The sequence below is a fragment of the Rhinatrema bivittatum genome, chromosome 18, assembly GCF_901001135.1.
Source record: "Rhinatrema bivittatum chromosome 18, aRhiBiv1.1, whole genome shotgun sequence".
Lineage (NCBI taxonomy): Eukaryota > Metazoa > Chordata > Amphibia > Gymnophiona > Rhinatrematidae > Rhinatrema > Rhinatrema bivittatum.
The window spans coordinates 29,615,133-29,640,370 of NC_042632.1; the positions used below are offsets into that span (position 1 = coordinate 29,615,133).

The following is a 25,238-nucleotide window of genomic DNA, read 5'->3' on the forward strand; positions in this document are numbered from 1 at the left end:
TTTTTTTCAAAAGGCATTTTTTCTATTCTGTGCCTGGCAAAATGCTTTTGAAATCCATCCTACTGGATATAGTTTTCTACATTAGAACCTTCTCAGTGATATCAGATAATTTATAGCGCAATAGGAAAACAGCGAGTGAACCTGCAGTTGATAGCATTACAGCTCCTGAAGAAGCATGGATGCTTACGGAATTTTAAAAATTTTAAAAATACTTAAATATATTTGAAATATTCTAAAATAAAAAAAAACAAAACAGTTTTAAATTGTTTGAATGAGAATGTTCTTTTCTCCTCAGAGGAGAGTGAAATTGAGTAGCTGATTGCTCTCAATTTGAGGAAATTGATTTGAAATTGTTTCTCTTGGGATGACCATATTCCTCGAGTTCAAAAGGGGTCTGTGAGGTTCCCCCAGTCATTTATGGAGGCATCCGTGGCCAACATTACTTGGGGGTGGATCTAATGGTATCCTTCCTGAAGGATAACAGAGTCTAGACACCATACTAATGGGCCGATTCAGTAAAAATGCGGGAGAGTAGACGAACATCCGCTCTCCTGGCGCGCGCACCGGCTACTCGCCGGTGTGCGCGATTCAGTATGTAAATGAGGTGGCGCGGTAGAAACGGGCAAAAGGAGGCGCTAGGGACACTAGCGCATCCCTAGCGCCTCCTTTTGACCCGGAGCGACGGCTGTCAGCAGGTTTGACAGCCGACACTCAATTTTGCCGGCATAGGTTCTCGAGCCCGCTAACAGCCACAGGCTCAGAAACAGGACGCCGGCAAAATTGGGCGTCCGATTTTCGGCCCAACAGCCAGCAGCCCAATTTAATTTTTATTTATTTATTTATTTACTTACTTTTTACACCCTTTGGGACCTCCGACTTAATAGCGCTATGCTATTAAGTCGGAGGGTGTACAGAAAAGCAGTTTTAACTGCTTTTCTGTGCACTTTCCGGGTGCCGGCAGAAACTAGCGCCTACCTTTGGGTAAGCGCTAATTTCTTAGAGTAAAATGTGCGACTTGGCTGCACATTTTACTTACTGCATCCCGCGCGCATACCTAATAGGGCCTTCAACATGCATTTGCATGTTGAGGGCGCTATTAGGTGCCACGGGTTTGACGCACGTTTTCCGCCTCTTACTGAATAAGGGGTAAGGGAAAACGCGCATCCAACAGCAGGCTAACAAGTAAACAAAAAACCCTCTAAGCGTAAGAATAATCTAAATAAACAAAAACAACTGATCTCACTAGATCAAATGAAGATGTGTGACAGAATAAATTTTAAAATGGACAGAATGACCATCATATTGTACTGTATATTGAATGCAAGGCAGAAGTTACAGGATGCTGCCTCTAGCTCCATAAGAGCAGTATCACTGGAATTGTGGCATCTCTGGAAATATAGTATTTTAAAAGCAGAGAAGGTATGCCTTGCATAAGACTGTTCTGCTGCTTGCTATTCCTTAACTTGAGATACTTTTTGAGTTTTTCTCAGAAAAGGTTATCACCCAAACAGGGCATATCCACCAACCTTTCATGGACGACCTCGCGTAGGCTATTAGCTCTCAACAGTGTGTCACTGGAGACCCACCATGTGACAATGCACTTGAGCCTCTGTTGCCGGTGGTTCCTCAGAGTGGGGCCTCTTTCTTTGATGCATGCTGCACTTTAGTACTCGACCACGAGGATCTAGCCTGTGCTGCCAATGGGGGAGATATTTTGAAGGAAATCCTGCTCAATTCCATTCACAGTGAGGCCAACAAGGCTGCATTGTGGGAGGAGAATAGACAGCAGCTTCTCTGAGACTTATGCAATTTGTCCATTTTCTAGGCCCTTGCTCTCTGGGTATGAGGGGACAGTTTGCTTGGTTGTGGTCCTGCTCCAAACAATGGTGACAAATGTCCACAGGTTGAACATGACGTAGATGCGCCACTGAGGCAGTTACGGCTCTCACTTGGTGAGCGTTCGGATGGGAAGGAAGCGGTAAGTTCCACTTTGCATAGCAGAATTGGATACATTGCGTAATCCAGCTGGATATAGTTCTCTTTGTTACCAGTAGACCCTTTGGATAGAACAGACTCTTTTAGCCACCAATTGACATCTTTTGTCATTTTGGAGGTGAGCAAGAGACGTGTTGTCAATGGTTGCCAGTGTTGCTGCCATTGTTGTTTTAATCCCCATTGTAGACGACGTATGTGTAGTCTTGTATTGAGAACCGTGAAGATGGCTGCCGCCATATGCCCCAATATTTGGAGTATGTGTCATGCCGACGGTCTATGCATCACTTTTAGGGCAAATAGTAATTTTTGCATCTCTAGTTTCCTGTCCTCCGGAAGGAAAGATCTGCAGCGAGCAGTGTCCAACCGAGCTCCTATGAATTGAAGGACCTGTGTTGGTTGTAACATTTGTTTCTGAAAGTTTATGACAAGGCCCAATTTGTCCAAACAGTCGATCACCTGATGAAGATGAACTGAGTGTAGCAGGAATCGAGGCTACTATAAAGCCAGTCATCCAGGTATGGTAAGATGCGCATGCCCTTCTGTCTGAGGTATGCCACCACCACCACATGCATTTGGTGAAAACTCTTGGGGCTACCGACAGGAAGAACTTTGTATTTATAACTGTTTCTTGTATTGGAAACACAGGTATCACCATGATGGATGGATGGATAGGAATGTGTGTATAGGCATCCTTCAAATCTATTGAGCACATCCAATCATTTCATTGAAGGAGTGGCAGGATTGTTTTGAGGGATACCATTTTGAATTTTTCCTTGTTGAGGCATTTGTTGAGCTCTCGAAGATCTAAGATTGGGCGAAGGCCACCGGATTTCTTTGGAATGAGGAAATATGGGTGTAGAAACCCTTGTCCTGGGCTGCGTTGGGAATGTGACAGATCGCTCCTTGTTGCTTGAGCAAGAGGATGATACATCTTTATTGTATGGAATGGTGGATGAGGTAGGGAGGGGGTAGGGAGGGGGTAGTTATGAATTGTAATTGGTACCCATTTTGTACAATGTCCAGGACCCAATGGTCTGATGTTATTTCTGCCCATGCCTGAAAACGAGCTGTGATTCTTCCCAGTAGGTTTTGAGGTGGAGGTGGCGGCAAAAAACCTAAAAAGACTGAAGTTTTTGCTGTTGTTGACTGTTGAGCCTGCGGGCATTGAGTCCTTGGTTTACCCCTCCTAATTGCTGTTGCTGTTGAGGATGTTGGTATGGTTGGTAATTCGGAGCTCTGTAAGACTGATAAAATCTGTACGGGCGACGTGTGTACTGGATACGGCGCGAGGGTCCAAACTGGCGTTTTGAGGCTGAATATTGAGATGGGCCCGCAAGAGACTGAACAGCTTCCGCCTGGTCCTTCAATTTTGTTAGTTTCCTGAAAATGTTCTTCAAAAAGATTATCGCCCGTGCATGGTAGGTTGGCTAGTTTCTTATGGAGATCTTCTCGGATGGTGCTGGGTCAGAGCCACGCCATACTTCTTGCAGCAATTGCTGTAGCTGAGGCTCTCGATGTTGTTTTGAACCCTTCGTAAATGGAACGAAGCAAATGTCTGACTGAAGTCAGGCAGGGGATGTGGTTAGTGCAGTTAGTATAGCTGGGTTTAAAAAAGGATTGGCTAAGTTCTTGGAGAAGTCCATTACCTGCTATTAATTAAGTTGACTTAGAAAATAGCCACTGCAATTACTAGCAACAGTAACATGGGATAGTCTTAGTTTTTGGGTACTTGCCAGGTTCTTATGGCCTGGATTGGCCACTGTTGGAAACAAGATGCTGGGCTTGATGGACCCTTGGTCTGACCCAGTATGGCATGTTCTTATGTATTCCTGCATATCTTCAATAGGGCGTGGAATGTAGCCTGATGTAGAGATCAACATTCCCTTGGTTGCCTGGATGCACTCGTAAAGGTACTGCACCATATAAAATTGGTGGTGCTGTACTCAGGACAAGAGCATGGCGTTTTGAAATATATTCTTTGCGAATTCATCTAAGCAGCGATTGTCGCGACCAGGCAGGGCAGATGCACATAGTTTGGATTTTTTAGCCCTTTGCATCGCCGATTCTACAACGATAGATGTGTGTAGTAATTGTGGTGTAGTATAACAAGGTTTTTTTTGCATCTTGTATTTAAGACCTGTTTTCCTGGTCACCACTGGTATGGAAAAAGGAGTCTCCCATGATTTCTCTCATACCTTGTCAAGTACTGCCTGTGGGGGGAGCAATGTTGGTTCACTGGGAACATCAAAAATTTTTAAGAGACCCATGGTTTCCGTCCTGGGGTCCGGGAGTTTCTGGGTCTCTAAGTGTAGAATCTCTCACATCTTATCCAAAAACTTTGGGTATGATAGGTCTTCAGGTGGCGAGTACGGCTCCTGAGGTTGAGCTGATGGATCAGATGGAAATCCCGTAGAGGAAGATGGTGAGGAAGGTGGTGAATCCGTTCTCTGTGGTGAGGAGGGATCTTCGACTGGTATAGGAGAATGGATTGAAAGCGGAGACCTCGAAGGAGTCTGAGAATTTCTTGACAGATTGCTGGGGTTCTGGAGAAGTGGAGGGCGACTCAGGAGGTAACGAGAAGGTTGTCTGTAAAGTATCGAAAAAACCTGAAAGTGCTCGAGACAATTGCAAAAACACTTCTCGTGTCTGAGGTGGTATATTTGGGCGACTAGGTTGCTGAATTGGCTCCCTTGAGGGAGATGTGTCTACCGGTAGGTGTAACGGTCGTTTGTCTTTTCCTGGTACTGTATCTCTACTTTCACGAGATGTGAATAAGATCTTGATAAATTGCCGGATCCACTCCGGAAGGAGGTAGGAGCGGATGGTACATGAATCATTTCTGCCTCCGAAGACTAGGTGGATGTGGTGGTTCGTTTTGTTCCTCATGAACTAGGACTGTGTACATAAAATGGACGAGTTGGATCACTAGTTTTGGATTTTCTCGTATCTCTGTGTCGATGGGAAACCTGAGTCCTTGAACATTTAGGACAAGGTTCTGCTGGTGGAGTAGTGGAGTCCACCTGTGTCGGAGATAATAACGAGTGACGAGGTTGTGTAGATGATGAACCTCGATGCATGGTATGTTTTCTTTTATGAGTGGAGTGTTTTGGTTGTGGAGTCGAATGAGTTGACGTAGATGTTTGATTTGCCTCTTTCGACATATGTTTCGACATCGGACTGGACGCAGGATGCGTCGATCTCGAGGCAGAGTGAGTCAATTTCGACTCCTTACGTGTCGGTGTGGATTGTTGCATAGATGTCGACGCTTTGTGTTGATTGCGTCTGTCTCGAGTTCGTGTGCATCGGTATCCTGTGCGTAGACTTTGATGCACTATGCGTCTGTATTGATTCGTGCGTCAGCATCGATGATTTCGGCTCAGACTCAGAGTGCCTCGAATCTTTTTTGACGCTTGCTTCGACGTTTGTGGTAGCGCGATACTCTCAACTCTGTTCCGACTGACTCGAATCTGAGAAAGTCCGCGGAATGAGTGTTGGGGTTGATTTGTACCCACTGTGCGTCGAGGGGGGGTCGGGATGGACATCTCGCCCTCAGAGCCGGACTTTTTTACATCGGGTTTCTTCTACATTCTTCTCGTGGCTTACCGTTTCTCCAGGCCGGGGAGAATCAGGATCCATTAGGGCTGCTCTTTCGTACGATGGGGCCCCGTTCTCGTCGGTCCCCAAAGAATGTGTGTCAGACGGGGGGGGGGGGGGGGGGGGGGGGGGGACGGGGGGGGGGGGGGGGGGTGGGGGGGGGGGGGGGGGGGGGGGGGGGGGGGGGGGGGGGAGGATTAGAGTCCTCTTTTCCCGATTTTAAATTTTGAATTTTCTGGGTCCGCTGCCGTCTGGACCCTCGGCGACATTCTTCCACAATGTGGGCAGTCGCGTTGAATGTGGTCCGGCCCTAAACATCTAACACATAAATCATGTCCATCTGTAATGGACATGATTTTTCTGCATTTGCAGGGCTTAAAACCCAACTGCCTACTCTGTTTTTGAGACATCTCGTTCTTTTTAGAAAAATGCTGAGAAGAGAAGCTCCGCGTGCGTTCCCGCGCGCGGAAAAAACAGACTGAGGAGAATCTGTTACTTTCCTGCGCAAGAACCCACGCGCAGCCGCAGAGGACAAAAAAACTCTAACCTCTGCTTGGGGAAGCTCCGCCTCCCAGGACCTGAAGACAACTCCCACGACAGCATGGCTAATTCAGCCCTGCTATCGACGGGAAAAACAGTAAATAGCAATCTGCTTGATAACAGAGATAAGCTTTTTGGAGTTAAAGGGGACAAACACAGGATTTATAACCAGCTGAGTTCTGACCGGTGTTCATGCAAGGTAGAGGTGGAAACATGAAAGGTTCAAGGATGATTCAAACAGGAATATAAGCAGAGAATTGATGTATGGATTTTGTAATGTGGCTCAAGAACACAGGACAGGCAGTGCAAGCATAGATGATATGCAACTCATATATAGAGCAGCCAATGGAAGAATAGAAGAGGAGTTGTGATCTGCTTCGAATAGTTTCTTTGTAATGAATGCAAATTAAACATTTGTAAATAAATAAATGTGATTTAGAGAAAGACAGAATCCAGACAATATAAGTAATGAAATGCAAAAGGAGAACATAATAGTGCACAAAAGGTGTAAGCATGACACAGGTAAGGAAATTTTGAATATTAATGGATTCATACATATCCATGGGTTGCTCCAGAATACACAGGGCAGACAGAAGTTTCAAGGCGTCGATCATCATGGGAGGGACTTTGGGGTCAACAGCTCTTGCCAGCAGCAGAATTCCATTATCCGTTTCTAACATCGTCTTAATTCCAAACTGAGAGAAAAGGCATGTGTTAGCATAAGTAACCACCAAAACATCTCAACATTACCCTTTTTATGCCACCTAACCATAAATCAGCAGCATTTCTATATAAGCCCAACTTCACAGCACAAGCAAGTTGCAAGTAATATAGTTAGGTGCAGAACCAAAAGGGTACAATGAAAACACACACACACAGTGAACAGAAAGCTCTGTGCATGGTCAATAAAAAACAGAAATGGAACTGGAAAGTGATAGATTGAGACGCACCTTACTGTTGTTTATGGACAAACTGAACACAATGTGGCCATTAAAACACCAACAACAGATAATCTCTTGTGTGTGACTCCATAAGATATGAGGCAGCAGCAGTTGAGGTGCTATAGGTGAAGAAAGGCACTCTTACCTAACCCTTCTGCTGCTCAAAGCTCAAACAATATGCAAATAATTGCATCTGAAATCTCAAAGCCTAACGATATTGCGAAGAGCAGAAACCTTTACAAGCTGTAATTAATTAGTGGCAGCTTAGAAGACCCTGTTTCCAGGGACACCATCATTGTCTAACATTATCCAACTCCTAAACTCCATCTTTCTCCTTTCTAGGGTAACTAGTTTGGAGATCAGTCATAGAAATATTAAAAATTCAACTCTTACATTGTTATTCATGAATGCCTTCAAACATCTTATAATCTCATGTTGGCTTCTTGTGTCATAAGGTCTGTAAGAAAAACAAATGTGAGTACACACTCATGACATACTATCTTAATTATGGCAACTAAAATGATCTTAAAATATTGATGAATATATAATAATCTTGTGAAACTGATACACTTTTATATGTACATAAAGAGAATTTTAACAAGTGAAGATGAAAATTCTACTTTTACTTCATATAATTGTGGAAGCTAGTTGTAACCCTTTTCCAGGCTTAATGGTTTCACCCAAGATCCTTCTTAGTTGACTGATATACACCCCTCCACATATCTAAGTAATATGCTGCAATGTACAGTAGAATATCAATCAGACTGTGTAACTTCTTGCCCAAACCTGTGTGAAATAACACTTTTGTACAGTAAGGAGAGCACCTTGTAAATCGACTGAATATATTTCTAAATAATTGCTGTGAAAATGCTCAGCTTGGCAAGTTACTATAATATAGCAAATGTTTCTTAATTATAACAGTTATTCTTCAAGGGCAGCAGCTATAAGTTCTCAAAAGTTGGTGATGTCAGCTGACAAAGTCCAAGCCAGTGAAGTTTATTTCAAAGCTTCTAGAAGCCTTGGCACGCGCTGGCTATCCTGCATCATGAACATCTCATGGGGTCCTCTTCAGTTAGCTTAGAATATACTGACACCAACTCCAAGGAGAGAAAGTTGGGTTCTGTGAGGACTTATATCCTGTTGTCCTCAAAGAACTGTTACAGGTAAGCAACTTTACTTTCTGCAACAAGGAGCATGTGGAGTTCTCACAGTTGGGGGAATCCCTAGCTACAGGCTACCTCCAAACAAAAAAAAAGGGAGGGGGGCCAGAAAAATAGTGCTAATGGGCAGAACTATTTTTGGCCGCAACAAATCATTTTTTTCTTTTTTAAAGGCATCATGGAAATAGAACCTAAGAGAAATATATTTGGATTATAAACCTAAAATAGGCCCTGTAGCTTCACCATATCTACTGTCATGCCAGGAAACTTTACCTAAACAATAAAGGGATGTGAACATCTAGACTGAACTCTATATCATAGCCTTGCAAATCTCCTCCATGGAAATCAGTCAGGTGGGCCACTAATGCCACCATGACTAATACTATGAGTCTTGACAAGCTTATCCAGAGTCAGATCTTTCCAGGCACAACAGAAAGAAATGCAATCTGCTATCCCATTGGAAAGGGTGCACTTGGCAACTGCAAGGTCCATAATGGTTGGGTAAAAAAAAAAAACAGAGTAGACTTTCTAAGGGCATCAGTCTGCTTCAGAAAGAAGGCTAAGGCTCTTTTCCAATCAAAATTGTGCAAAGCTTGTTCATCTCTGTGGATATATGGCCTCAGGAAAAATGTTAGAAAGACTGGCATGATCAAGATGGAAGTCTACCTTAGGCAAGAACTTAGGATGTGTGTATAGAATCACCCTATTATGAAAAAACCTAGTGAGGAGAGGGCTGTTCCAAGATGTCATTAGGCTGAATGTACTGACCTGGAGGAGCTCTGTTTCTTGCTTTCTATTTTTCCTGTAATCACAGTCAAGCACAAAGGAAGGGTAAGGGTTTTTTCCCCTCGGAATCTGTGCCTACCCTGGATGCCTCTCGGTTGTCAATTTAGGGCTGCTAGAAGTTTAGCACTAGAGAATAATGCCTTAGTGACCGGTGGAGCATCTCCCTATTTAGAAACAGATGCTTCACTAAGCCCAGAGGATCAAAGCATCTCATCAATTCCAGGAGGGGATGAGTCATTGAAGCAGCTAGACTAACTGCCATAGAAACTGACCTTTTGGAGCCTTGTGGGGAGTGGCTCAGATGGCTTCACTGTATGTAAATGAAATATATTTGCATACAATGGAGACCGAAGATGCAACTCTCATATGCATATTCATTGTGGGTATCCTGTGGCTCTTGAGGACTGGAGTTGGTCACTCCTGATCTAGGGCCTTTCCTTTAGTTTAGAGTAGACCATAACATTTTCTTGTAGAATTGTTCCAAGACGACAAGAATTTGAGACATATCCTCAGTTTAATTAAGGGAATTCAGTGCTATCCTCCCAACATTCAGCCTGTAAAAGCTAGAGATCGGATATTGAGATGATGCAGTGTTCCCTGATTCTGAGTGATGAGCATTAGTGAATTCCCAATTCTAATTAGTTTCCTAATGGACACCTCCTGTAGGTGTGGAAACAAAATTTGCATTAGCCATCAGAGGCTATGAAGATCATGATGCCCTAGTCTGAGTTTCAGCAAAGTTCTGGCATTACAGAACTTGATGCTGACAACGTTGAGTATTTTGGCGCAGGGTCAGATGGTGCTGAAAACTTCCGTGCTGTAATTGAACTGCTTTCTCTTTGATGCTCCGACCAGGAAGGGCAATGATCTCAGCACTTAGGAGGCTCTGAGCTGTTTTTCTTTCTAGGTTCTGGTCTTTCCCAAGATGCTGATCATTTTCTCGCTTGAGGCAAAATCTCATATTTCAGCTTAAGCTCTCCAAACATGAGTGCTCTACATCACATTCTTCCACATGCAAAACAGTTACTTATGTCAAGGGTAATTTCCGGGCACCGAATACAGACTTCATGGAGCATAAATCTTGAATGGTTTCTTTCCCAACATGATAGAAAAGAAATGTAAATCTAACCACTATTTTTTTTTTTTTTTTTAAGATTGAGGAGAAAAATATATGAAAACATTTTGACAACAGGAAAAATGCAGGCATGAAAAACCATCCAACAAATCAGTGGCATAAAAAAAACAAGTCCTCATGTTTAGGTGGAAAATTTTGACTAGGGAGACTTGCATCATGGCAACTGTACAGTAATACACATGCACTCAGAAAAACATCTTTCTGACCACAGGGAGAATATACTCTTCGGGGAGAACATGTTCCGCATCAGTACCATGAGATTATGTCAGTCCATTTGTGTGACAGTTTCATCCTGTCTACAGAGAAATAGTGCATCCCCAATTTTTATAAATGCATAGCTACCATGTACATACATACCATGTACATGGTGCTGATGTTAGGCTAAAACAGTAATACATGATATACAAGACGTGTCCCCACTACGAATATGAGATATTTCCTGTGACCTCAATATATGCTTTAAATCCAGGGAGCATAGCCAGTCCCCTTTTTCCATGAAGAGAATCAAGGTGCTCAGGGAAGCCACTTGAATATTTTTATTTATCCAGGAACTTATTCAGTGCCCTTAGGTCTAGAATGGGATGGAATTCCCTACATTTTCTTTGGAATCGGGACATAATCTGAAATAAAATCCTTGTCCTATCATCTGGTGGAATGGGTTCAATTATACTAGAATCTAAGAGGAGCTCCTTATACAGCAGGGGTTCTGAGGGGAGACCTGTAGATTCCTTGTGATCAGAGTCCTCAGACCATAGATTTAGTCCCAGGAATACTCAGACAATCAGACTATGGTGTTATCTGTGTGTGCACCTGGCAAGAAGATATGATCTCTGTAAGGGTACATCTTATCTGTTAGGATCTAAACCCTGATGAACTTCTGTTCCTTTGAGAAGCTTTCTCCCCAGATGAACTGGAAATCAACACTGGTGGGATAATTCCAAATAGTTGGCTCTCCAGAACTGGCATTAGAACCCTTCTGACAGATACCATGAGAGTCTAAAGTAGATGCTGGACCTCAGTTTGCAAAGCATGCAACTCTACGGGGTCCAATGCTGCTTAGATCCTTCTTTCCAACTTGTCCACAAAAAGTTAATACCACATGGGACGTAAGTGGTATATTCATATCACATCCTCCTGGGACTTTTGAGAAACGATTGCGGCCGGCGTCTGAACTCAGAGGATGTCACAATTTGCTAGACCATTGTGAGGGTGAGCTGTCCTCTATGTGGGAATGCTTTAGGGGATGATGGCCACAGCCAGCATCTCCCTGCTCATGGCAACGCACATCAGCAGAGACCAATGCCGATGTTTCTTAGTCTTCAGCCAATGCTCAGTCTTCCTCGATGATGGGCTATCTCCCTAGTCTCTATAGATGCTCGATGTCAAAGGAGATAGATGATTCCTTAATGTCAGCGCACTGCCAGCAACCAGTGCAACTCCTAGGTCCTTCAATGTTGATGGGCCAGATTTAGATTTCCCATAGAGCTTTGCTATTTTCTCTAAAATGAGGATGAGGTCCTCTGGGGGAGGGGTCATCTTACCACATGTGGAATACCATAAGATGTTATGATCATCCACCAGGCAGAGTACACACTTGTCATGGGAGTCCATGACAGACATGATGCATCTGGCACAGGGGTCATTTATTGAAGCTACTGGTCCTTTTCACTTTTTGGCTTAAAAAAGCTGAAAAATAAGTGATAAATATAACTGATTTTGAAAGAAATAATTAATGCTGCCTGATGCATCTGTATCAATGCATACACCAGCTGCTGAACAATCAAGAAAACTATGACTGAAAACGTACCTAGTGAACCTAAGAGGGTTGGAAATAAAATTAATCTAGAGAACATGCCAAAACATGAAATTTCAATAAAAAGTGACTGTTAGGCTCTGTGGAACAAGAACAAAAAAGGACCGTGTGTGACATTCTTGACGCAGGACAGCAAGCACACTCTCCATAGAACATGCCAAAGCTTCTAGAAGTTTTGAAGTAAACTGCATCAGCTGGATTCTGTCGGATGATATCATCCACTTGTGAGAACATACTGCTTGTCCTTGGAGAACAAAATCAAGGGGAGTCTTAACGTGCTCCAGCAGATCAACGTGCAGATGAACTAAAAGGAAACTCTACTTCTTCGTGGTGCCCAGATAAAATTTGACTCAAACAATTCTGGTGTTTTAAGCAGAGGTTGCTTGGTGTTAAGTATACTCAGCAATTCTGAAAGATCAAGCTCATCAATGCTCGATTCTAAAATACATCAGAAGATAATCAGCCCACAACATATTCTCCTATTTACTAGGAGCAAAGAACATCCTACAATAGTTCTTTAACCAAACTGTTCCTTTCTTTATAAAAACTCATCCAATCTAACTACTCTCAGTTCAACTCAAACGTTACGCCCCAACGTTTCATCCCCACAACTTAATGCTTTCCTTCCCCTTCCCAAATATATTTTATTTTCTGCTCACGTGGAAGGCTCATCTTGAAGTCCTTTTAAGATCTCCAAAAGGCAAGCAAGCCCCTCTGAACCAAAATTCTGGACCCAGCTGTGACAGACATAAAACAAAACATTTTTTAAATCAGCACATCCTAAATATAGAAGATAAATACCCTCTAGCAAACGCTGCATACTGAATTGCTCTCAGTCACAGATGCACTCCTAATCATCTCCTGCCATTCTGGATACTACAAACTGGCTGATTTTCCCAGTCCTATATATGGCCCCACACGCCGTCCTTTTTGCAAAATAAACAGCTACTGTGATGCATATTATGTGACAGGGCAGACCCTTCCTAGGTGCCTCCCATCATCAGCCAGTCACCTTCAGTGGTCAGCTTTAGTAGTGACCCATTGGGCTGTAACCACCATTTTTTGAACCTCTAAAGTTTAAAAACAAAAAACAAAAAACATACAAACAAAAATCTTTAGGATCACTGTAATCTACAAAACCTTTGCAGGACAAGTATTGTACCATTTAAAGTACATAAAAGCCAGAGAAAGGGGTTAAACACTGAAATATAAAAAATATCAAGCAGGCTCCAAAGGGAAGTTACAAAAAGGACTGGTGCAGGTATCTTCCATGTGAAAGAATCGTAGCTAAAAGCATTTCTTGTACGAGAGAGGAGATAGGAACAAGCAAGGTGTATCGCTACAGACAGCATGTGTATTGTTGTATATGGCCTGCAGGCCTCTATTCTTTCCTGCAGAACAATCAGGGAAAAATTGGCCAAATCTAGCCTCTACCCTTTCAGATGCTTCCAAGAACAGTCCAAATCATTACTAATATATATAACACAATCCCATCCAGTTTTACTTTGCACTGAAGCCCTTTACCTGACAGGATTGTTGTTGAGAGAAACTCGCAGAGACTCCAAACAGTTGAGCAAAAAGCCATCCCTCAGACCAGATTTCAGCTCCTGAATGTACATTAATGCAGACTTGGAGCTCTCCTTTTGGTTCATACCCTACACTCAAAATAAAGAACAGGCTGTCAAAAACATACCATCAGTAGGAAGGAACATTCTTAACTAAAGAAAATAATGCCTATCACACTGTTTGAGGCTAGGCTAGAAGTTAAAAAGGGAGAGAGGGTCACTTATCTGATTTCTCCATCGCTGCATATGCTTAAACATGCAAAAGGTAAAGCCAGAGCTTTATAATTCTCTCCTCATGGAATAAGCTTCCCTGTGAACTCAGATTTGAATATAAATATATAAACTTCAGAAAAAGCCTGAAAACCTGGCTTTTTAATTTTATGCTGTATTATCATTATTTGGCCATTCTGATCTTTTTCAATTTACAGGTTTATATTAGTTGTCATTAAAGACCTAGTTATCTTCATACTTACGGGAATTAATTTTGTTTCAATGGTCACATTTTCATTGATGAGTTTGTTTTTTTTTTTGCTTTTATTTATATGTAAGACTAGTTTGTATTTCTACCAAGCTTCTGCTTGTAAAGAATCTTGCTGTGATTTTCTAATTGGGAAAGGTGGTTTATAAATCATTAAATTTAAGGCATTAAATACTAGCAGTAATACTTTAAATCTGGTCCTGTGGTTTAGGGTGCCATAAGATTGATGCCTATTATATTCAATCTGGGACAGTGAATTCAAGATGGTGTTTAACACAGCACCATCAGTGTATATACTAGATTATAAAAGTTATTTAAACTATATTGTCATTTGCACTGTTACACACAATAAAATCACATAAGCCTCTAATTTTACAAAAATCAGGTATCACACAGATGAGCACATTTTTGGGGGACAGACAAATATCCCTATGACAACCCAAAATCTTTTTTGCAGCATGAAGAAAATAATGGCACAAGCAAAAATGTATTTAATTTATTTATTAAAATACTTATCAGCGGCAAAAAATAATTTTCTGGTATTTAGGCATGTATGCCACTTAGGAATTTTTCCGAAGGCCACGGTTATTAGGTCCCTATTCTAAAAAATTTACAAGCCAAGTTTAGGACACAAGTGAGTTGTTTGAGGTCAAAATGGTGACATACGATTCAAACATGGGTCTAAAATTTTCAGCATTTGGTGCTTTGATAACCAGGCCACACTCAACCCTAAACATGTCCAAAGAGACTATAAACACACTGTGGGGCAAGAGAGGAGATGGAAAAGTTGCTCAAGGAATTACAGATATAAACTTTAAGACTATTTCCCTAGAAAATGATTCAGCTGAATTCTTTGATTGTGCTCAGGAGAACAAATTCAGACTTCTCAGGTGATACAGAACCTATATCCTTAGTCTCAATACACCTTCCAGATGAAAAGGATTAGTAGAGTCTGAGCTCAGGTCACAGTTCTATTGACGTCCTTTTAAGATTGATTTGATATATTTAAATACTCACAGCTTTAGAGGTATGCATGTACTGAGACACCATTTCCCTCTTTATCACAATGTCTTTTGCACGCAATGGCTGCTGCTTTTCATCATTCAAGTTCATGTCCACCTGGAAGAATGAGCAGCCAAATGATTTACATCAATAATTAGCATTTAAATTTAAAACGCATTTAAATATATGTGAGAATGCAAGTTAAACATTCTAAACTTATTTTGCTGCTCTTGCACACACCATGAAGACAAACTTCAAAGTTTTTGATAAGATATTCAAGTTTCCTATATGCTTTCAATTCTCTGGCTCTGATGCATGCCACAAGTCTTATTGGTGTTCTTCCCAGATCATTACTTCTACATGAGAAACATTTGTCTCTTAGTCTCATAAAAGCATATGTCCGTGCAAATTTATAGAAACTATGAAACTGAAGGCAGATAAAAAATAGTATACTCATCCAGTTTGGCCAATTTCCTATGTAACGCAATACTGTAGAACCTATTTATTTTTCAGCTTTTTTCTTACAGTTAATTCTCCTGGGGAAATTCTGCACAAAAAAAATTTAAAATTCTGAAAACTTCTGCATACTTTATATTGGTGAAAACAACAATATACATAGTCTAACTAATTAATTTAAAATGTAATACAGAAAAAAAAAGTTTTCACATAACATGCAGAGTTTTAAATATTTTGAGCAGAATTTCCCTAGAAGTTCACTGTAAGTGTGTTTCTTCCACCCTCTCTCCCTACTCCCCTGGCCAGTCTCCTTTCACTTTGCCCTCTCAGGCCCCAACTCCTCCATCTGCCATTCTCTCTCCCTCTCGGCTCAATCCCTTCCATTCTATCTCCACTCCCAGAGTTTGACACCTCAGTACTGTCCCTCATACATGCTCCCTTTGCCCCTCTCTCTCACACACCCCTTCACACAGGCTCCCTCTCTCACACACCCCTTCACACAGGCTCCCTCTCTCACACACCCCTTCACACAGGCTCCCTCTCTCACACACCCCTTCACACAGGCTCCCTCTCTCACACACCCCTTCACACAGGCTCCCTCTCTCAAAAACACCCTCACATACACACAATCCCTTTTTCACACAAAGACACACTCCTTCACAATCTCCTCATATAGGATTCCTCTTTTTGGCACCCACATGCATGCATCCTCACACATGTTCTCTCTCTCACCCCCCAGGCTTGCAGTCTTACACACACACACACACACTCTCTCTCTCTCTCTCTCACCGGGGCCTCTTCCATCTTCGCCACGAGCGTGATGGCCTCCACTCGTGGTACATCTAGGCCCGCTTCATCTTCACTGCAAGTTGGACAGCATCTGCTCGTGGCAAGCTGGGGCCTGCTCCTCCTTCACTGCGAACAGGACAGGCATGCCGAGTTCTGCTAAATTCTGTGCAGGAAACTGAATTTCTGCGCAGCTACGGAGGGGAATTCTGTGCAAATTCTGCACTCCACAGTACACGGAATTCCCCCAGGACTCAGTTAAGGGTCCTCTATGCCTGTCCTATGCTATCTTCAGTTTGTATACCATTTTTATCCCTAACATCGAATCAGCCACTCTTTTTGTAACAAAATACTTAATGTTATTCCCAAGTCTCCTCCTCTCCTAATATGCAACATCTTATCTTTTATGATAAGTTTACTGATTATTAATTCCAGTGAAAGCTACTATACTACTATAAAGGGGGAACCCACTATAGTAAGAGTAATAAACCTTCTGTCCATACTTTACAAACTACTGTACTTCAAAGACACATGAAAATACTTTTGAGGTAACCAAGTAGAGTAGACTGCACATTATATGACATCTTATCTGAAGGTGAGCGATTACTTGTATTTATCTGATTCATATTCCACCTTTCAGGCACTTCAGAGTGGATTAAATTCTAGTACTGCAAGTATTTCCATATCCCTAGAGGGCTTACAATCAGAAAGCAAAATTGCTTACCTTGTAATAGGTGTTATCCCAGGACAGCAGGATGTAGTCCTCGCATATGGGTGACATCACTGGACGGCGCCCTATCACGGAAAACTTTGTCAACGTTTCTAGAAACCTTTGACTGGCAACACTGAGCCCACTGAGCATGCCCAGCATGCCATGATCCCTCGAGCCACAGAGGTCTCCCTTCAGTCTCGTGATTAGCAATAAGCGTTAGCAAACATAGAATAAAAGCTATCTGACAACTCCGCGGGGTGGCGGGTGGGTTTCATGAGGACTACATCCTGCTGTCCTGGGATAACACCTATTACAAAGTAAGCAATTTTGTTTTATCACTGGACAAGCAGGATGCTAATCCTCACATATGGGTGATTAGCAAGCTAGAGGCTGAGTCATTTTGTAGTGGATCAATAGTAACAACTTGTGCAATGGGCACAACTGGTGTACTGTTGGAAAAAATTGAGGCAGCCTAAAATCACAGTAGGTTGGATGTAGAAAGAGTTGGGATTATGCTGGAAACAGGTTCTTTAAGAAGATTGTCCATAGGCTGAATCTTGTCATCCTTCTTTGTCCAAACAGTAATGAGCTGCAAAGGTGTGAAGAAAAGTCCATATTGCAGCTTTACATATGTCAGCTATCGGCACTGAACAATAGTGTGCTACTGAGGTTGACATTGCTCTTACTGAATGTGCCTTTACTCGCCCTTGGAGAGGAAGGCCTGCTTTTTCATAGCAAAACTTTATACAATCTGCAAGCCAGTTAGAGAGAGTTTGTTTGTCCACTGCTTTACCTGGTTTGTTCTTATCAAAAGAAACAAAAAGTTGAGTGGATTTCCTATGGACTGCAGTGTGATCTAGATAATATGCAAGTGCACAAAACCCTCTCACCATGGTGAGAGTGCGGTCTGGGAAGAATGTGGGTAAGACTATTCAGTTTGGATGCAAAGAGGTCCATCGTTGGTTGACCCCAACGTTGAAATATCCCGGTCGCTATTTTGGAATCCAGGGACCATTTTGTGAGGTTGGAATTGACGACTGAGGCAGTCTGCTACTACATTGTGAATTCCTGCCAGATAAGTGGCCCGGATAAACATGGAATGTGTCAGGGCCCAGTCCCAAATTTGTGCGGCTTCTTGACAAAGGAGATACGAACTTGTACCTCCCTGTTTGTTCAGGTACCACATGGCAACTGTGTTATCCGTTTGTATCAGAACAGTTTTGTGTGAAATGCAGTCCTTGAACCCATGTAGAGCATAACGTATAGCTCGAAGATCCAGGAAATTGATTTGAAATGTTGCTTCGAGTTTTGTCTAAGTCCCTTGAGTTTAGAGATTGTCTATGTGAGCTCCCCAACCTAAGGTGGATGCATCTGTAGTTAAAGTCACTTGTGGAACTGGTTGCTGGAAGAGTAGGCCTTCGCACAAGTTGTTCTTGTTCGCCCATCAGAGGAGGGATGAACGTAGTTGGTGGGTTATTTGAACTGAGGACGACAGCGGTTGAATGGCTTGTATCCACTGTGATCTTAATGTCCATTGGGTTATTCTCATGGCTAATCTGGCCATAGGAGTGATATTTATTTATTTAAAGCTTTTTTATACCGGCATTCATGATAAAATCATATCATGCCGGTTTACAGAAAACAGGGGAGTGATAACATTGAACGAAAACTGGTGTTGATATGTAGCGAAGAAAGTTACAATAAACAAGGGAAAATTAGAACTTGGAGAAGAAGAGTAGCTGGAACAATTTAGTCAATTACAATTAATTAATTAATTACATAGTGTTCAGATTAATTACATAGTGTTAATGGGACAATTTACAAGTGGATGTAGTATTTTTGGAGAAAGTTATGAGAGTCCATTGTGATTGTCAGTTGTGATCAGGAAAGGCTTGCCTAAACAACCATGTCTTTAGCCTTTTTCTGAATGTTGGTAGGCAAGGTTCCTGTCTGAGGTCGGGGGGGATGGTATTCCATAATGATGGTCCAGCGGTGGAAAAGGCCCGTTCTCTGAATGTTTGATGGTGTGTAACTTTTGTTTGTGGAACGTGTAGGGATCCTCTGTATGCTTCTCTGATTGGTCTTGACGAGGAGTATAGTCTGAGTGGTATCTGAAGATTGAGTGGGGCTTGAGAGTAGATGGTTTTATGGATGATGGTGATGGTCTTGTGGAGTATTCTGAAGTGAATTGGGAGCCAGTGTAATTTTTTGAGAATGGGGGAGATGTGATCTCTTCTTCTGGCGTTTGTTAAAATCCTGGCAGTAGCGTTTTGCAGCATCTGGAGTGGTTTTAAGGATGAGGAAGGGAGACCTAGCAAGATAGAGTTGCAGTAGTCTATTCTTGGAGAAAATTATGGATTGTAGGACTGTTCTGAAGTCTTGAAAATGAAGAAGTGGTTTTATTCTTTTCAATATCTGTAATTTGTAGAAGCCGTCCTTTGTAGTGTGGTTGATGAAAGTTTTTAAATTTAAGTGATTATCAATTAAGACTCCTAGGTCCCTAGCTTGGGAGACAAAGAAGTTTGGTGGTGTGTTTTGTGTGGTGTTGCTGTTTTCCGGAGAAATGAGGAGGAGTTCGGTTTTTGTTGAGTTTAAAATCAGATTTAAACTGGAAAGTAGGAGGTTGATTTCTTGTCGACAGGATTCCCAGAATTTGAGGGTTTTTGTAATTGATTCTTTGATGGGGATCAATATTTGCACGTCGTCTGCATAAAGAAAATTATTTAGTTGAAGGTTAGTTAGCAGTTGGCAGAGAGGAAGTAAGTAAATGTTGAAGAGGGTAGGGGAAAGGGAGGAGCCTTGAGGAACTCCTAGTGAAGAATTGCATCGAGGAGATTCTTTATTGTTTATTTTGACTTTGTATCCTCTATTCGAAAGGAAGGTTTTGAACCAGGAGAAAGCTGTTCCTGTTATTCCGATGTCCACCAGTCGGTTAAGGAGGATAGCGTGGTTGACGGTGTCAAACGCCGCAGACAGGTCCAGGAGGATTAGTAAAAAGGATTGTCCTTTGTCCAAGCCCATGATGATGTGGTCTGACAATGAGATGAGGAGAGACTCAGTACTTAATGCCTTGCGGAATCCGTATTGTGTAGGGAGCAGTATTTTATGATCTTCCAGGTAATCTGAGAGTTGTGAATTGACTAATTTTTCCAATATCTTGGCAATAAAAGGAAGATTGGAAATAGGGCGGAAGTTGTTGTTGTCGTTTGGGTCCAAATTTGGTTTCTTTATGAACTGTGGAGGCCATGTGGTCTAGCAGAGTTAGAAATTGATGTGCTGTCGCCTATTTCATTAAACGTAGAGAGTTTGCTAATGAGGAGAGTGTCTCCGCCCAGTCTGCAGGGAGGAATGCTTTTGACATTATGTGTTCAACTCTGCTCCGATGAATTGCAGTAGGCGAGATGGGATGAGGTAGGATTTTTGGTAGTTGATTAGAAATCCCAACAAATGGAGCAGATGGATTGTCAGCCTGAGAGAGGTGAGAGCTCCTCGTTTTGATTGGCTTCTGATGAGCCAGTCATCCAGGTAAGGAAAAACGTGTACACCTGCCTTGGGCAAATGAGCCGCTGCTACCATAAGAACATAAGAACATAAGAAAATGCCATACTGGGTCAGACCAAGGGTCCATCAAGCCCAGCATCCTGTTTCCAACAGTGGCCAATCCAGGCCATAAGAACCTGGCAAGTACCCAAAAACTAAGTCTATTCCATGTAACCATTGCTAATGGCAGTGGCTATTCTCTAAGTGAACTTAATAGCAGGTAATGGACTTCTCCTCCAAGAACTTATCCAATCCTTTTTTAAACACAGCTATACTACCTGCACGAACCACATTCTCTGGCAACAAATTCCAGAGTTTAATTGTGCGTTGAGTAAAAAAGAACTTTCTCCGATTAGTTTTAAATGTGCCCCATGCTAACTTCATGGAGTGTCCCCTAGTCCTAGTGTCCCCTAACTTCATGGAGTGTCCCCTAGTCCTTCTACTATCTGAAAGAGTAAATAACCACTAGGCACTTTGTGAATACTCGAGGTGCTGAGGTAAGTCCGAATGGCAGAACCCGGTATTGGAAATGCTGACAACCCAACAGGAAACGCAGAAACTTGCGATGAGGAGGAAATATTGGAATATGAGCGTAACCATCTTGTAGATCCAGAGAACAGAGCCAGTCTTCCTGCCTGAATAAGGGGAAGCATAGTGCTTAAGGAGACCATCCTGAATTTTTCTTTCCTTCAAATTTGTTGAGATTTTGGAGGTCTAGGATGGGACGTAGGCCTCCTGTTTCTTTGGAATGAGGAAATAGCGGGAGTAGAATCCTCTGCCCTGCTGAGGTCGGGGAACTGGTTCTACGGCCCTGGCTCTCAGAAGGGTGGATAATTCTGCTTGCAGAAGAGTGGTATGATCCTTGTGTATTCAAAGAGACTTTGGTGGGGAGTCTTTTGGTACTGTGAGAAGATAGATGGTAACCTTGTGTTATAATTGATAGCACCCATTGATCTGTTGTGATGTTTGACCAATGGGGCTGGAAGAGAGAGACCTGACCTCCCACTGGTAACTCTGGGTTCGGGTTGGTGGAGTGGCTGCTGTCCTCTGGCTGGTTTTCAAAAGCCTGATGCTGGGCCTGTTTGAAGAGGAGGTTGAGGCCTAGAAGTTCTCGGTTGCCTAGGCTGGGTTCTTTGCACTGGTCTGGACGCTCTACCATAGGGTGCTGGTGGATAGTACCTACGTGGTCTATAGTAGGGCTTTCTGGTGTCCTTATGTGCTGTGCAACGTGTGGCAGATGAAGTATCTTGTGGGATAGCAGACAGTTGACGCAGAGTTTCAGAGTGTTTTTTAAGCTGGGCTACTGAGTCTTGAACCCTTATTCCAAAAAGGTTATCACCCACACAAGGTAGATCTACCAGCTTTTCTTGAACTTCAGGCCTGAGGTCAGAAGCTTTGAGCCAGGCCCAACGACATGCACTGATACCGGTTGCTGCTAGCCGTGAAGAGGTCTCAAAACTGTCATAAGCAGCACAGACATCGTGCTTGCCTGCTTCCAAACCCTTGTGAATAATGTCATTGACTGAATTCTGATACTGCTGAGGTAGAGTGTCAGATAGTTCTTGCATTTGTTTCCAGAGGTTACGCTGATACTGTGTCATATAAAGCTGGTATGACACTATTCTAGAAACAAGCACTGAGCCTTGAAAGACTTTTCGTCCTAAGGTGTCCAAGAACTTTTGTTCCTTACCAGGTGGGGTTGATGAATGAGGGCGTATTCTCTGATTTTTTCTGGTCAGATTCTACCACCACAGATTGATGTGGAAGTTGGGCCCTCTGATACCCAGGAATGTGCTGTACCAAATAGGTGGTATCCATCCTTTTGTTAACAGGTGGTACTGAGCATGGGTGTTCCCATAACCATAACTGAGGGCGACAAACCAAATCTTCTTGATCTGGAGGAGTCAGACAATGGCTTGTCTTTGGCATCCCTGTTAACAGACTACCTCAATGGAATTGGCCACCCTGCCAATGTCGATGGCTTGATGTCCAGTGTGGCACAGAGGTCCCTTCATGTTGATGATCGGTCTTCTCTAGCTCAAAGAGGCACTTCATCTTGTTGAGCCGAATCTTCCATCCTTTTGGGGGCATCTTGGTGCACTTGCTGCAAACCAGGATGTCGTGCAATGCCCCAAGGCAGAGGACATCTATCATGGGGTCTGTGATAGACACAGTCCTCACATATATCGGGCACCACTTAAACCACAAAGTTGACATGCTACAAAACAAAAGGGACACGAGATCAAAATCGATGGCAGCAGTCAATAGCCACTGAGCACAATGCTGCCCTGGGTGATTGACAACTAAAATAAACTTATCCAAAAACATAGAAAACCTATCTAGGAGGCTAACTGGAGAACCGGGGGTGGTGATGGGGGGAGCCCGCGTTGACAGCACAAGTAAAAACGCGAAAAACAATTGTGAGAAAAGCACTTTAAAAGTTAGAAAAAAAATCGAGGCTCACCCGATTACGAGACACAAGGCTCTGTGGAAAAGAAGAGACTGAGAGGACCCTGCATGGACGTGTGGTATATTGCATGTGTGAGCATGCTTACCAAGGCTCAGTCAAAGTTCTAGAAAATTTGACATAAGCTTTCGGTGCCAGGCTCCATAGGATGATGTCACCCATGTATGAGGACTGCCATCCTGCTTGTCCTCTGAGCACAATACAAGTTAAAACAAAGACCAGACCATAACAAGTTAAAAACAAAAGCAACCCCATCAACAAACAAGAAGAGATGCTAGCATTGAATACCATCAGCAGCATCCACACCAAACCCTCCTCCCTACCCCTATAATTGTTCCATGATCTTTTAAAGCTGGAATGTCACCTGCCAAATTCTCCCTCATGCCCTTCTCAGATAGTTAATGTTCATTTCTTATTGGGATTATCAGCGAGAAGTAAAACATACCAGCATCTGTTCAAATAGTTCCAGCACAGTATCATCTGAGAGATCCTGCAGTGTAAGCGAAGGACTTGGTATCTCAGCGTAGGTAGCAGAGTTCCTGTGCGATGCATAAGGCTTTTCTTTCTCTTTCTTTATCCTCATACTGGTGAAGCGCTCCAGCTGAAATAGAGACAGATAGAATTGTATACTGTTTACTTTTTTTCATGTCAACTATAATGCCTTTTTTGCCACCTTATAAATTACGTACACTTAAATTTTAAATTTTTTTTGGACAAACCTGATAAAAAGTAAGGCACACAAAAAGCCTACCCTAACTCTACATAATTATCCATTTATTATGTCAAAGAGCAGAAAAGCATCCCTGCTACAGCTTTATCCAACCATGGCTTTTCTATTGTCAAAGCACTCGGCTAGCAGTTACTATCATATTAAGAGAGTACCCAAAATTGTTTTTTTTTTTGCTTTTTACAGCAGTACCATCAACTAGAGATACAAATGGTAATCAATTAAGGATTCTATGCACATAGTAAAACTGTAAGTTACTATTGTCTATACAAATCAGCCACATTTGTTGGCTTCCCTTTTTGGTCTTTACCATTCTAGGAAGATGAACATGCATTAATGCAACACATAAGACCCACTCCCAACCCACCCATGTCTTTCACCCAACCTCTCAAACTTACTACTACCACTTTGTTCCATACATTCTGAATTCTGCTACAATACAGACATCCACCACCTCTACTGATAAGCCTTCATTATTATGGATACCATATTATCATTAGATATCTAATTAGGTTAGCAAAGGCTTAGACTACAGAAAGCAGAAGCAAGTTTCTAGGGCCTTTAAAACTGGTTCAGCTCAAGAGATGAAGTTAGACAGACTTGTATTAAAACATGTTGCAAAGCACCTATGCTCTTGACAGTACATCAGATTCTGTATTCTAAACTTCATTTTGTCAAAGTTCACAATTCAAAACTTTAGAAATCAATAGCTTACACCAACATGTCATTTAATCTCAACCTCAAATAATTTTATCTCAACCTAAAAGCTAGTATGGAGTTCAGAGTCCAGTCGAAAAGAGCAACATACAACAAAGCAGCAGTCAGAGGCTAAGGTTACAATGACCAAAAGCTAGAAAAAAAAATACTGTACAAGATAAATATATAAATCAATATCTTCATCACTTCACCTACGAGTTTCTTTAAGAATATCACACACAAGTCAGTGTTATTACAAGAGGGTGTTGGAGGAGGAACAATTTAGCATTTTGGAGCTTCAGTTTCTACCCACGACCATGTGATGCTTGAATTGCCTTATACACAACCCTTAACAGTAAGAACAGAAATACTCTAATGCACAGTTTTCATGGCCATTAATAATTGAAAGAAGCATTCATTTAACAATTAATTACAATATTAATAGATTGTAAATATTAACAGCACAATAACCAGATTAAGCCAAGAATGCTGTGCAACAGGAAAGAATGTGCCAGAATCCTCCAGGGTCAGTGATAAAGTACATGCAAATAGCACAGCCACAAAATGAAGTCTGTTACATCAGAGGTGGATAACTATAATATGATCATATGATTAAGTGGTTAATTTAGGATATAACAACATTTAAGCAAAGTGTTATGGCTTTCAGTAATAAAATAAGTTCAAGCAATGTAAGTAAAAGCAAACAGAAATGAAAAGAAAAACCCTTACCTCATCTGCCATGAGCCGCTTCAAAGTCTGCGAGACCAACATAAACAGAAGGGGGAAAGAAAGAGCGAACAAGAAATCACTAGGACACCATGATTAATTGTAAAACCAAACATAAA

The 25,238-nt window shown here is 42.1% G+C and overlaps 1 protein-coding gene across 4 annotated transcripts in view; it reads right to left on the reverse strand.

Moving 5' to 3' along the window:
• Positions 1 to 25,238, reverse strand: part of DIAPH1 (diaphanous related formin 1) — a 295,385-nt gene that overhangs the window by 182,435 nt on the left and 87,712 nt on the right. For 3 of the 4 annotated variants that reach the window (XM_029583290.1, XM_029583289.1, XM_029583288.1), the window contains exons 2-8: positions 25,123 to 25,149; positions 23,416 to 23,571; positions 15,025 to 15,126; positions 13,489 to 13,619; positions 12,624 to 12,701; positions 7,464 to 7,527; positions 6,685 to 6,824 (exon numbers count right to left, since the gene is read on the reverse strand). In XM_029583290.1, the coding sequence (XP_029439150.1) occupies positions 6,685 to 6,824; positions 7,464 to 7,527; positions 12,624 to 12,701; positions 13,489 to 13,619; positions 15,025 to 15,126; positions 23,416 to 23,571; positions 25,123 to 25,149 (698 nt within the window). The remainder of the gene's footprint in view (positions 1 to 6,684; positions 6,825 to 7,463; positions 7,528 to 12,623; positions 12,702 to 13,488; positions 13,620 to 15,024; positions 15,127 to 23,415; positions 23,572 to 25,122; positions 25,150 to 25,238) is intronic. The other variant, XM_029583291.1, reaches the window with a different exon arrangement.